The sequence below is a fragment of the Mustela erminea genome, chromosome 5, assembly GCF_009829155.1.
Source record: "Mustela erminea isolate mMusErm1 chromosome 5, mMusErm1.Pri, whole genome shotgun sequence".
Taxonomy (NCBI): domain Eukaryota; kingdom Metazoa; phylum Chordata; class Mammalia; order Carnivora; family Mustelidae; genus Mustela; species Mustela erminea.
The window spans coordinates 145,304,027-145,317,310 of record NC_045618.1 but is presented as its reverse complement, the minus strand read 5'-3'; the positions used below and the strand labels follow the sequence as shown (position 1 = coordinate 145,317,310).

The 13,284-nt window shown below is 44.5% G+C and overlaps 1 protein-coding gene across 9 annotated transcripts in view; it reads left to right on the top strand.

Moving 5' to 3' along the window:
* The window catches only part of PPP1R13B (protein phosphatase 1 regulatory subunit 13B), a 91,556-nt gene that overhangs the window by 32,355 nt on the left and 45,917 nt on the right, over positions 1-13,284 (top strand). For 3 of the 9 annotated variants that reach the window (XM_032345436.1, XM_032345434.1, XM_032345433.1), the window contains exons 1-2: positions 3,835-3,936; positions 4,053-4,200. In XM_032345436.1, the coding sequence (XP_032201327.1) occupies positions 3,898-3,936; positions 4,053-4,200 (187 nt within the window). In that variant the 5' untranslated portion in view covers positions 3,835-3,897. Of the gene's footprint in view, positions 1-3,833; positions 3,951-4,052; positions 4,201-13,284 lie in introns of those variants that run through there. The other 6 variants (XM_032345441.1, XM_032345439.1, XM_032345435.1 and 3 more) reach the window with 5 other exon arrangements.

Below are 13,284 nucleotides of genomic sequence, written 5' to 3'. Positions count from 1 at the left end.
AGATTGTGACACGTATCAGTTCTAAGATATGTTATGGTTTCAGAGATGTTAAAATGTAAACAAAACAAAATGTGCTTCTAGGATTCATAAAATATATTTTTGTTGGAGATATTTAGTTGTTGTTATTGTTGTTTGAGAGAGAGCGAGAGCAGATGAGGGAGAGATCATGAGCAGGGGGAAGGGCAGAGGGAGAAGCAGACTCCCTGCTGAGCAGGGAGCCCGCTGGGGCTGGATCCCAGGACCCCGGGATCATGACCTGAGCGGAAGGCAGACGCTTAACGGACTGAGCCACCCAACACCCAGGTGCCTCAAGACGTTTAGTTTCTTAAGTGAAGGAAATCTTGCTAGAATAATGGCAGTCACATGCCTTTTCAGTTTAATTTTAGGTGATGGTTTAGGGAAGTCTATACCATCCAGATCAATGCCAGCTTCTTTTATCTGGAAAGCTTCTAAATCTGTCATGATTATAATGAAATTAGCTTTGATTGAATAATTGGAGATTAGAGGAAATGAATTTTGCTAAGATTAGAAAAGATAGGGTTTACTAAAGACTATAACAGAAAGCTTAAAAGCTGAGGTAATGCTTAGTGAATTTTGGATGAATTAGCTTTTACAGTTGAATGTCCAGACTCCTAACTGTGCCATTCTGCCTCCCCTCCCCCACCCCACCATGTTGATCTTACTTGTGAGCTGAAAAGTCTGCGTAATTCAAAAGTGTCCCAAAATAGCGTCGCCCCATCCTTCACTCCGACAGCGTGATTGTCGGGGACGGTGCTGCTCAGAGCAAGTGAGCCCGGCCCTGCGCGTGCTGGCGGAGCCGCGTGGCGCCCATGGTCTGTGCCCATCCCAGGTCTTGCTGTCTTCCAGAAGCAAATGATGGTGTCAACATTCCCTGCCTCGTGGTGTTGCGCACCGGGCACTGCAGCAGGCACGGGGGTGAGGAATCGTGCTCTGAGCAGCTTAGGGAAGCAGGGCACGAACTTGGCTGCTTGCGGGTGAGCGGCGGTGTTAGCATTTAAAGAGAAGGTAGTAAAAAAAAGAAAAAAACAGTTTCACTAATTCGAAATTTTGATTTATAAAGCATGATTTAGGAAAATCTATTATTAGATCTTGAAAACCATTTTCTCTAAAATGACGGAATGTATCATTAGAAGTATAAAATATGTGTAAACAAGAGCAAAAATGCATTCCAGTTTTGTTGAAACTGTGAAAGCATTAAGGCCCTTCAGTTCTGGACTTGTTTGTACTGGATCCAGGAGTTACTGTTTTATTCCAAATTCTATAGATTCCAGTCCGCTTATTTCAGTATTTAGAAGCCCCCAATTCAATCATTTCCTCTTATGGGTTAGTGAGCAGAAGTAACTGTTTAACTGCTTGTAAAATTCAAATGTACGTGTAATATGCAAGAGGAGCTCCAGGGGCAGTGCTTGCTTCCTGAACAGGCGGCTTGTGGGTTACCTGCCGCAGTGCCCCCATCATCCGGTGCGGCGGGGGCTTTGTATTCTGTGTGGTTCGTGCAATCAGCCGGATATTCGTGTGCCGACCACCAGGCTCGGGTACTGCTTAGGCCCCGAGGAAATGACGGGTCCCGAAGTTGGTCGCTTGGAGCCTGTAATGCTGTGATGCGATAAAGATAGGTGTGAGAGTGAGGGGGACTCAGAGGACGGAGGTCGTCTCCTCGGGGAGAGGAGGTGGTGACGGGAGGTTTTGCACAGGCGGTGGCCTGTGAACTGAATTTTGGGGGGTGAATTGGAGTTTGCAGGCGAGCAGGTGGGGCCCTCGGGCAGGGACAGCAGCCGGAGAGAACTTGGACTGGAGTTCAGGGAGCAAGGCTCAGCGTGTGTAGGGGCAGGCCAGGAAGTTTTGTATAACTGGGTCTGCTCTGCGGGGAGCCCGAGCTCAGCCGGTAGTCTGGAGGCCTTCTCCGAGGGCTTTCCAAGGAAATCCAGGCCCCAGAAGAGTCTCTGGGGGAAGAAGTCCAGGTTCACATGAACATTCGGCTCCTAAGTGCTCAGTAAAGAAACCTGTTTCCTGTTTATATACTAGAAAAAAACTTCTCTGGGAAGGGCTGCTGTTCAGCCTTATGGAGCTCCTGAGTATTTTAAGCCGGGGGATGACTTCATTAGATTTACATTCAGAAAGTGAACTGGCGGAGCCAGAGGCTCGGCTGGACTGAGGGGACGTTGGTGGCAAGGAAACCAGTTGAAAGCTGTTACCAGTTTCGGTTACGTACCATCTGACCATCAATCTAAAGATGTTTAATTTCAAGATTTAGGAATTTAGGACACTGCTAAGAAAAAAAACTACTTGAACAATGAACTAAAATACTTAACTGATGGCTGAGATTTTAAGTGAGAGGAGGATTTGGGGACAAATGGAGCTTTTGTTTCTGACTTTGAGCAAAGAATAAACATTTCATAATACTGATTAAAGAAAATCTTTGGTTTAAATTGTATTTTAGGAGTAGTGTTTTAAAGAAATCCCTTCCATTATGATTGCTTTAGATCTTAGATCAAAATGGTAGGATTTTTTTTTTAAAGATTAAATCTTTAAAAATTTTTTAAAATTTAATTAAAAATTTAAATTTTTAATCTTTAAAAAAAAAAATCCTTGGTCACCTGGGTGGCTCAGTCATTAAGCATCTGCCTTTGGCTCAGGTGATGATCCCAGGGTCCTGGGATGGAGCCTTCTGTCAGGCTCCCTGCTCAGCAGGGAGTCTGCTTCTCTCTCTCCCCCTGCCCTTCTACCCTGCGTGCTCTCTTGCTCATTCTGTCTCTCAAATAAATAAATGAAATCTTTTTTTAAAATGTTGGACAGTTTCTTTTAATGCATGATACTGTACTTTCATGTTTAAGGACCATTTGCATTTTATTCTGATATATTGTTGTATATCCCCAGACAGTTTTTTAAACTTTTTTTTTTTTTTGAAGTAGACTACGTGGGGCTTGAACTCATGACCCCAGGATCCAGAGTTACAGGCTCCACTGGTGGAATCAGCCAGGCTTCTCTTCCTCAGCCAAATTTTAAAAATAAATTGGATATTTGGTCTTTTTGTTACCAATTTTTAGGAACCTTTATTTATTTTTAAGATTTTATTTATTTATTTGACAGAGAGAGCACAAGTAGGCAGAGACAGAGGGAGAGGAAGATTCAGGCTTTCCGCTGGGCGGGGCTCAGGGCTGTGCTGGATCCCAGGACCCTGTGATCATGACCCAAGCCAAACACAAACAACTGAGCCACCCAGGCCCCCCTTAGGGGCCTTTTGTATGTTAAGGAGGTTAGCCTGTTATTTGTAATATGCGCTGCAGATGTTTTTCTCTCAGTTTGTCTTTTTTGTTGAATATATCCATCTTTTTTATAGTGCCTGGTTTTTGAGCTATAGCTAGAATGAGCTTCAGTACTCCAAGGTTATAAAAAGGAATTTACCTGATTTTATTCTAGAACTTTTATAAATTTATGATTTATATTTAAATATTTGATCTTGTATGAGTCTTTGCTGGTAAATGATATGCAGTATGAATCCAGTTTTTTTTCCCCAGATGGGAATATCAGTTTTTCAGACATCACTCATTGCAGTCTTTTTCCTTCCTCAATTCTGAGGTATCTCCTTCATCATTTACCATTTCCTGTTTCTGGACTTCATATTTGTTCCATTGATATATTTATTTACTTCTACAGTACTGTTTTGAGGCTTTATTGTATCTGGTAATGCTAGTTTCCTTCTAATGTTATTTTCTTTTGGAATATTCCTGACTTGTTTTACATTTTAATTTTTCTACATGATTTTTAAAATTTTAACTTTATTTCTTATTTGTGTAGGTAGTCTTTACACCCAGTGTGGGGCTTGAACTCACAACCCTGAGATCAAGAGTCGCTGCTGTTTCAGCTGAACCAGCCATGAATTTTAGAATTAGCCTGTTTCCAAAAACTGATCCTGTAGGCATTTTGGTGTACGTGGGAGGAGTGGGAGATAGAGGGGATCGCTTTAAATTTACAGACTAATCCCTGTGATAATGACTCAGAGTTGTAGCTGTTGATCTTTTCTCTTACAGATGATATTAACCGTGTTCTTGAGCAACAACGAACAGATTCTAACAGAAGTTCCTATAACACCAGAAACAACATGTCGAGATGTTGTAGAATTTTGCAAGGAACCTGGAGAAGGCAGCTGCCATTTAGCTGAAGTGTGGAGGGGAAATGGTATGTATTAAGCTCTGTGGGGATGACTACGTACATAAAATGTACTATTTATCAAATGCAAGATTTTGCTTCTGGTTCTTAGTTATCTGTGGTAATGAGGAACTGACTAATTAAAATCACATTACTTGGGGATAATATTTTAGATGCGTTTTGTGAAAGATATATAATTGGACGCTTACTAGTGCCGTCTATGACAAGTAGGGAAAATAGATGGAGTTCTTCTGTGAGAGCTTTCTTGACCTCACCACAGTCACACGAGTTCTCTGTCCTCTGAGACTGTGCAGTCATGTTTCATATGTACCGAGTTGTTCATCAGCTTTTCCCCTCTGACACTTCAAGGCAGAAGCACTATTTTCTTTCTTTCTTTCTTTCTTTCTTTCTTTTTTTTTAAAGATTTTATTTGTTTATTTATTTGTCAGAGAGAGTGAGCACAGGCAGAGTGGCAGGCAGAGGCAGAGGGAGAAGCAGGCTTCCCGCTGAGCTAGGAGCCCAATGTGGGACTCGATCCCAGGATGCCGGGATCATGACCTGAGTGGAAGGCAGCCGCCCAACGGCTGAGCCACCCAGGCATCCCGAAGCACTGTTTTCTTTCCCCTCCATATAAAACCTGTTAAAACAGTAGGCCCTTGATAAATATTTATTAAACTGTGAAGAGCAAATACAGTTGATTCTTGAATAACACGGATTTGAACTGCTCAGGTCCCCTTATATGTGGATTTTTTTTTCAGTAAATATATTGGAAAATTTGGGGACATTTGCAACAATTTGAAAAAACTCGCAGATGAACCACATAGCAAATACCAAAAAAATGAAGAAGTTAGCTATTACTATAAGAACACAGTATGTAATACCTGTAACATAAAAAATACGTGTGAATTAGCTGTTTATGTTATCAGTAAGACTAACAGTCCAACAGTAGGCTGTTAGCAGTTAATTTCTCAGGGAGTCAAAAGTTACATGTGAATATTTTTTTTAAGATTTTATTTATTTATTTGACAGAGATCACAAGTAGGCTGAGAGGCAGGCAGAGAGAGAGAGAGGAGGAAGCAGGCTCCCCACTGAGCAGAGAGCCCGATGTGGGGCTCGATCCCAGGACCCTGGGATCATGACCTGAGCCGAAGGCAGAGGCTTAACCCACTGAGCCTTCCAGGTGCCCCTACATGTGAATTTTTGACTGCACACAGGGTCAGCGCTCCTAACCTCTGTGTTGTTCGAGGCCTGACTCTACTGGCTCTTATTCGAAAGCTGGGCAGAGAAGATCAGCATAAATAATACGATACTGAATACAACAATGTCTGCAGAATAACTTGGATTCTAAAGGAGAGGCGGAATGTAGACAGGCCCTACTCAGCGGGGGGCGATGAGGAGGACGGGCGAGAGAAGCGCAGGCGCCGCGCGCTTCTGAGGTAGCTGAGGGACTGGTGGTGAGAGCAGGTAGGCGGCAGGGAAGAAGCTAGAGCCAGCTTGACAAAGACCTGCAGTACCGGAGGACTCCTGGGGCGGGAAAACAGAGGTGGTGGCTCTGGACGGGTCTGAGTTCGGGAGGACAAGAATGATCACCTGGAACTCGCTGAGTCTGGGGTGATCCTGAGAGCATCCGAATGTGAGAGTTTAAAGGGGACTTAGGAACAATCGCTGAAGGCTTACACTTCTTTTAAGTAGCTTTATTAAGATAAAATTCACATACCGTACTGTTCACCCACAGAAAGTGTGCGATTCAGTCATGTCAGTGCGCTCAGAGTTATGCAGTGGGTGTAAGCTGTATCTCATTGTGGTTCTGATTTGCATTTCCCTAGTGACTAGTGAATGATATGTAGTGTCTTTTCACGGGCTTATTGGCCATTTGCATATCTTCTTTAGAAAAGTATTTATTTAGATCCTTTGCCCGTTTTTTAATTGAGTTGTCTTTTTTTTTTTAAAGATCTTATTTATTTACTTGACACGGAGAGGGAGAGGGCAAACACAACAGGCAGAGCAGCAGTTAGGGGAGAAGCAGGCTCCCCACTGAGCAAGGACCCTGATCTATGGGGCTCGATCCCAGGACCCCGGAATCGTGACCTGAGCTAAAGGCAGACACTTACCTGACTGAGCCACCCAGGTGCCCCAATTGAGTTGTCTTATTATTGAGTTATAAGAGTTTTTGTTTTTAATTGAGGTATAATTGAAATATAACATATTCGTTTCACATACCTAATGATATTTGTATATATTGTGAAATGATCACTTTAGTAAGTCTCATTAACACCCATCACTACACAGTTACAAAAAAATTTTTTCTTACGACGAGAACTTGCAAGATCTATTTTTTTAGCAACTTTCAAATATGCATCACAGTATTATTAACTAAAGTCACCATGCTGTACAGTACATCCCCAGTAAGAGTTCTTTATATATTCTAGACACAAATCCCTTGTTGGGTATATGATTTTTAAATATTTTATTCCAAAGTCTTGTGCTTTTAATGTTATCCTTAGAATGCAGAGCAAAGATTTTTTTTTAAATTTTATTTATTTATTTATTTGACAGAGAGAGAGACAGAGAGACAGACAGACAGACACAGTGAGAGAGGGAACAGAAGTAGGGGGGTGGGAGGGGGAGCAGCAGGCTTCCCACCAACCAGGGAACACGATTCGGGGTTCGATCCCAGAACCCTGGGATCATGACCCGAGCTGAAGGTAGACGCTTAATGACTGAGTCACCCAGGTACCCTCCCTCAGAGCAAAGATTTAAGGGCACAGTGAGAGGAATTTGACTTTGATAAATGTTGGAGTATTACTAAACCAGAGGTAGGAGGGTAGGTCCTCGGTTATCAGTGATAGCACTGATAACAGTGACAGGAAACTGGCCATGGGGAGGGGGGACAGTTAAGTAATGACAGTTTGTTGGGGGACTGCTGTGAGAGCCTGATCATTGTCTCGCTGTTGCTTCTTCCCCAGCCTCTTAGCGGTCTTGTTCATTGTGACTTGTTACCACTTCTAAGTCTTCACCTCCCTCTCCCCCTCTTTTGCCTTCTCTGGGAGGGAATAATCTCCTTCAGCAAGTGTCATTGCCCCAGAAGGTCCCCGGCCATTGAGAATGCTGGTCCCTCTCACAGGAGTCTTTTGGTTGGTGCTGTCCTTGTCTCCAGGCCCACCTGAAATCATACCATGTTGTTTTACCTCATCAGGAATGAGGTAAGGAGGTAATGACCCTCACAGCAGAGGGTCACGGCATGCTGGCCACTGTATTTGCCTTGGCTTTTGTGTAAGCGCTTGTCATTGTCTAGAACAATCCCTAGCTCCTGGCTCCCTTTGCTCGCTAACTTCTGTTCGTTCTTTGCTTCTCCTCCCTTCCTTGAGTCTCAGCAGGTGTTAGTGTACCTCTCCTGCGCTGCCATGCTGTCACAGTATTTATCAGAACAGAACACAGTAGTTTTTGTATCTCTCATTGGACTACAGTTCCTGAAGGCAGGAAGTTGTCTGTTGGCTTCGTATTTCCCTCAGTAAATTCTTAAATCACTGAATAAAACAGACGGCAAAGCTGGGTCTCAAAGAGATACTTTTTGGTGGGTAAGATTCAGAGGAAGAGGGAAAGCACTTAGAATAGCCATTCTCTTATCTTTTTACCCTAGAGAAACCCTAACAGAAATTTTCAGGTTTCAGAGAATCCTTGCATGAAAATTCTCACATCTGCAGCTCGTCTTGTATGAGTATGATCAGTGCGCCAGAAGTGTGTGCTCCACTGGCAGTGTCTGTGCTTTGGAGAAGGGAGTGTCTCTGCAGATCTGTAGAGTGGTTTGCTAGCGTTGCCGTAGCGCGGTACTACGGCCTCGGGGACTTAAACACCAGGCGTTCATTCTCCGGTCTGAGGTCAGAGTGTTGACAGGCTACGATTTTCCTGAAGCCTCTCTCTTTGGCTTACAGATGCCATCTTCTCTCTGTCTTCCCTCTGCGCATGTCTGTGTCTTAATCTCTTCTAGTCTCTTCTTCATATGAGGACACGTTGGAATCAAGCCCACCCTGGTGACCTCATTTTTACTTATTACCTCCTTAAAGATCCAGTCTCCAAAGGATTGCATTCTGAAGTTCTGGGGTTAAAAGTTCTGCATATGGGGCGCCTGGGTGGCTCAGTGGGTTAAGCCTCTGCCTTCGGCTCAGGTCATGATCTCAGGGTCCTGGGATAGAGCCCCGCATGGGGCTCTCTGCTCAGCGGGGAGCCTGCTTCCCCCGACCCCCACCTTTGCCTGTCTCTCTGCCTACTTGTGATCTCTCGATCTGTCAAATAAACGAAATCTAAAAAAATTTTTAAAAAGAGTTCTGTGTATGAATTAGTGGGGCGACACAGGTCAGCCTATCACAATCTGTCAGGTTGGCTAGCTTATCATATTAGCCTGCCATACCCGTGCTTCTCTCCCCACCCAGGGCCAGCTCTATTGTGAACTAGGTGTGGAGGTAGAAACTTCAGCTTTTCCTTTTGTTAAGTTTCCTACTCATTTTATTTTTGCCTTATCCAAGAATGCCTGAAAGTCTTACCATAAATTCCCATTATGTGAGACACTGTTATGTAACATGCATAGGGCAGTTTGGCTTCCCCTTTCACTCAAACATGATGTTGTAGGGAGCCTTTATTATTTAAAACAAGGGCAGTGAAGCTTAGCTTACTTTTCTTGAAAATAATCTTTTCTTTGAAAATTTTAATTCATAAATGGAAGCAACAAATTTGTTAAATAACTGACTTAGGACAAAATTGGATTTAATTGTTATAAAGTAATCCTCAGGGGTGTCTGGGTGGCTCAGTCAGCTGAGTGTCAGACTCTTGGTTTTGCTCCGGTCATGATCTCAGGGTCCTGGGATCAAGCCCCATGTCAGGCTCTGTGCTCAGTGAGGAGTCTGCTGGAAATTCTATTTCTCTGCCTCTCCATCTGCTCCTCCGCCTTCTCATGTGCTCTCTCTCTAAAAGAAAGAAAGGAAATATTTAAAAAATATTTTATAGGCCTGTATACATTAAAAGTGTTGCCTTTTTTTTAAGATTTTATTTATTTATTTGACAGAGATGACACGTAGGCAGAGAGTCAGGCAGAAAGAGAGCGGGGGAAGCAGCGCCCCCCACCCCCGAGCAGAGAGCCTGATGGGAGGCTCGATCCCAGGACCCCAATATCATGACCTGAGCCGAAGGCAGAGGCTTAACCCAGGTGCCTCTAGAAATGTTACGTTGAAAACTGATTTACTTCTTTAAAGTTTACTTTGTGCTTGGGTTTTTTGTGCAAATAATTGTGTGCAGAACTTGAGCTAAGCAAACACAGATATCATCTTCAACTGAGATGAGGCCGTCTGTGTCTTTGCCCTGATGTTTGAGGAACAGGATACGGCCGGCCCGCGCGTGCAGGACGGGGGAGTTAGCAGCGCACACATGTTACGTTGCCGGGAGTGGCAGGGTCCTTCAGAGAAATGTCGGACTTGTCTGGGGCAGAGCAGTACCTCACAGCGTGCATGTTTGATTAGGCTGCAGCCCGTCAAGTTCTCTCTCCGTCTCAAAGTCCACTTCTCGGGGTGGATTTAGAGAAAGTCCACTTCTCGGAGCGCATTTAGAGAAAGGCTTCTCATGCGGCCGTACGCTCATGTTGACGGTGAACAGTGCTGTTGTCGTCCCGCCGCGCTGCCGGGTCACCCTGGGGCCTGGTCTTTCTGATTTCCTTCCTCACGTCCAGCACAAGCAGCAGTGGGAATATTTCAGTATTTCCTTTTTCCCCTTCAACTTGAGATAAAATTCGCACAGCATGAAAACCACTGTTTGAAAGTTGTGTAGCCAATCCCAAACTCTGTTCCTTCCGCTTCCTTCCTCCCCTAGGCACTGGCAACCACTGTATGGCTGGCTGCCCTCGGTGTTGGACTATTCTTAGTACCTCCTATATGGAATCATGTAATATGTGGCTTTTGGGGCTGCCTTTTCCTTAGCATAATAGTTTCAAGGTTCATCCATGTTGTAGCACATCTGAGTACTTAATTTCTTTGTTTGGTTTGGTAATACCGATTGTATGATAGACCATGTTTCATTTATCCATCAGCAGGTGATGGACGTTGGGGTAGTTTCCACTTTTTGGTTGAGAGAATGCTGCTGTGAACATTCACATGCAAGTGTTTATGTGGGCACATGTTTTCACTTCTCTTCAGTGTAGGCCTGCGTTTAGAATTTCTCTTGTTTGGGCGCCTGGGTGGCTCAGTGGGTTAAACCTCTGCCTTCAGCTCAGGTCATGATCTCAGGGTCCTTGGCTTCAAAAATTGCCGCTTTGGCCTTCCAGGAATGTTTGTAAAATGCAAACTCTAATAAAATACAAAACAGAAAGGTATAATTAATAATTAAGCAAGAAATTACGCCAAAGTGGCTCCTGGGTAACTCAGTCCTTGTACGTCTGCCTTTGGCTCAGGTCATGATCCCAGGTCACAATCCCATGATCGACCTGGGATCGAGCCCCACATCGGGCTCCCTGCTCAGCAGGAGGCCTTCTTTTCCCTCTCCCACTCCCCCTGCTCGTGTTCCCTCTCTTGCTGTATCTCTCTGTCAGGTAAATAAAATCTTAAAAAGAAAAAAGAAATTACCCCCAAAATATGAATAGTTCACACTACAATTTACTTTTCACCTATCCAAACCACATTTGTTAATGTTAACAGCAAACAGTGGGGGTGGAGATAGCTCCACACTCGACAGTTGTGAGGAGTTTAATAGGTATTTAGAGGTATTAAACTCTTCAGAATGAGAAATTCCCTCCCATTTGCTATTACAGAGCTAGAGGACATAATGGGTCTTATGAATCAGCTGTCGGCAGGTAAGGAAGTGTCGGGGGACTGTTTCTGGAGAGAGGCTGTTGTCCTCAGCCGTAGTCGTCCCTCCACACTTGCAGCACTCAGCATTTGCCAACTGCCTGCTGGAGAACCGGGTAGTCGTTGGGGTGGGGGGTACCTGGCAGGCACCACCTTAGCTCGGTGGGCGAGCCCAGCATCACGGGCTGCGGGACCCATCTCGGTCATGGGGACGGCGCGCACACCCTGGTGTGGTGAGAGGGGAAGGTACCTCAGCTCGGTGGGGTTCTCCCCCAGCCCGTCCCCTCCGTCTCACTTCGGGAGGAGAAACATTAGACACGTCAGCAGGAGGGACATCCTATAAATGACCTGACCAGAACTCCTCAAACTGTCAAGGCCATTAAAAAAAGGGTGGAGGGGATGAATGAACTGTCATTGACCAGCAGAGACCCAGGGCTTCAGACAAATAAATGCAGTGTCATTTTCTGGTTCTGTTCCTGGAACAGAAAGAGGACATTAGGGGAGAAGCTGATGGAAGACAGATAAAGCCTGGAATCTAGTTAGCGGTAATGTGCCGGCGTCGGTTTCCTAGTCTTGACAAAGATACTGTAGTTGAGATATCGGCATTAAAAGGAATGGGTGAGGTGAGCTCTGTACAGTCTTGGCTACTTTTCTACAGGATGGCAGTCATTCTAAAATGAAAGTTATTTTTATATATAATGTAGACAAAAAAAAATCTGTAAGGTACAAAAGAATAGATTAAGATTTACAGACCTTTAGGGGCACCTGGGTGGCTCAGTGGGTTAAGCCTCTGCCTTCGGTCTCGGGACCCCGAGACCATGACCCGAGCCGAAGGCAGAGGCCCAACCCACTGAGCCACCCAGGCGCCCCTAGAAGACTCAGTTTATAGAGATTTTGGATCTCCCCAAGTTTTATTTATAAATAAATGAATATGATTACAGTCAAAAGCCTACATTTAAAAAAAGAACTTGATAAGCAGCTCCTTTAAAAGATAGATGAGGGGGCACCTGGGTGGCTCAGTGGGGTAAGCCTCTGCCTTCGGCTCAGGTCATGATCTCAGGGTCCTGGGATTGAGCCCCGCATCGGGCTCCCTGCTCAGCGGGGAGCCTGCTTCCTCCTCACTCTTCCTGCCTGCCTCTCTGCCTACTTGTGATCTGTCAAATAAATAAATAAAATCTTTTTAAAAAATAAAATAGGAGCACCTAGGTGGCTCAGTCTGCCTTCCGATCAGGTCATGATCCCAGGATCCTGGGATCGAGCCCTGCATCGGGCTCCCTCCCAGCTCACAGGGAGCTTCTCCCTCTCCTCCCTACTCATGCTCTCTCTCACTAGCTCTCTTTCTCTCCCTCTAATAAATAAAATCTTTAAAAAAAATAAAAAATAAAAATAAAAATAAAAGATATATGAGAGCAAAGGGCCAAGCAGAGCCAAGACAGTTTTATTTTAAAGATAAGCCACGTGAGGGGGCCTCAGCCGGCAGACGCAGTGATAGAGCAGTAGCAGTGAAGACGGGCATTGCGTGGAGGAGGAGTGACAGCCCACAGAGCAGAGCGGAGCGGAAGAGACCGGGGCCGCGGGGGCCTGAGCCGGCCGCAGGTGGTGATCACCAGTCTCCAGGGGAAGCAGACTCGAGGGAGCCTATAATGCTGCGGCAATTGACCATTCAAGGATGAAACACAAAATCAGATCAGTTCCATAAAGACAATGAAAAGCAATACTTTATAATTTGTAGGAAAAAAATATGGACTATACTTTTGACCTTGGAGTAGAAAGGATTTATTGTACAAAATATTTCAAAATCAGAAGAGATTGATAATTACTTACATTTAAAATTTTTAAACTTCTAACAGAAGACACCAACGAAACTAAAAGACAAGCCTATTTTCAATATAACTAACCCAGGATTAGTATCCAAAATATAAATAGTTCTTCAAATAACTAAGAAAAAGGGAAACAACCCAGGTTTTTGGCTTCTGTTTGTACACGTGATGCAGTTCTAAGCAGCCTGGCATGAAACCTATGAAGTGGTGCCTCAGACATTTAGCAGCTGTTAGTGCCCTTCTCGAGTGACGGGTGTCGCTGCTCTGTGAGCGAGGGGGATTTTAGCTTTATTTTACTATTTGAAGTACATTAGTGCATTTGATTCTGTAGAACTTCATTTTTATTATCAACTGGGTAAGTTTTGGTCTCTGCGGGTGCTGGCCACACTCACAACACTGGTACCTGAGCTGCCAGCAAGTGCCCAGTCCGTCCTGCGTGGGTCTGACCGCCGCACACAACCCTTTAA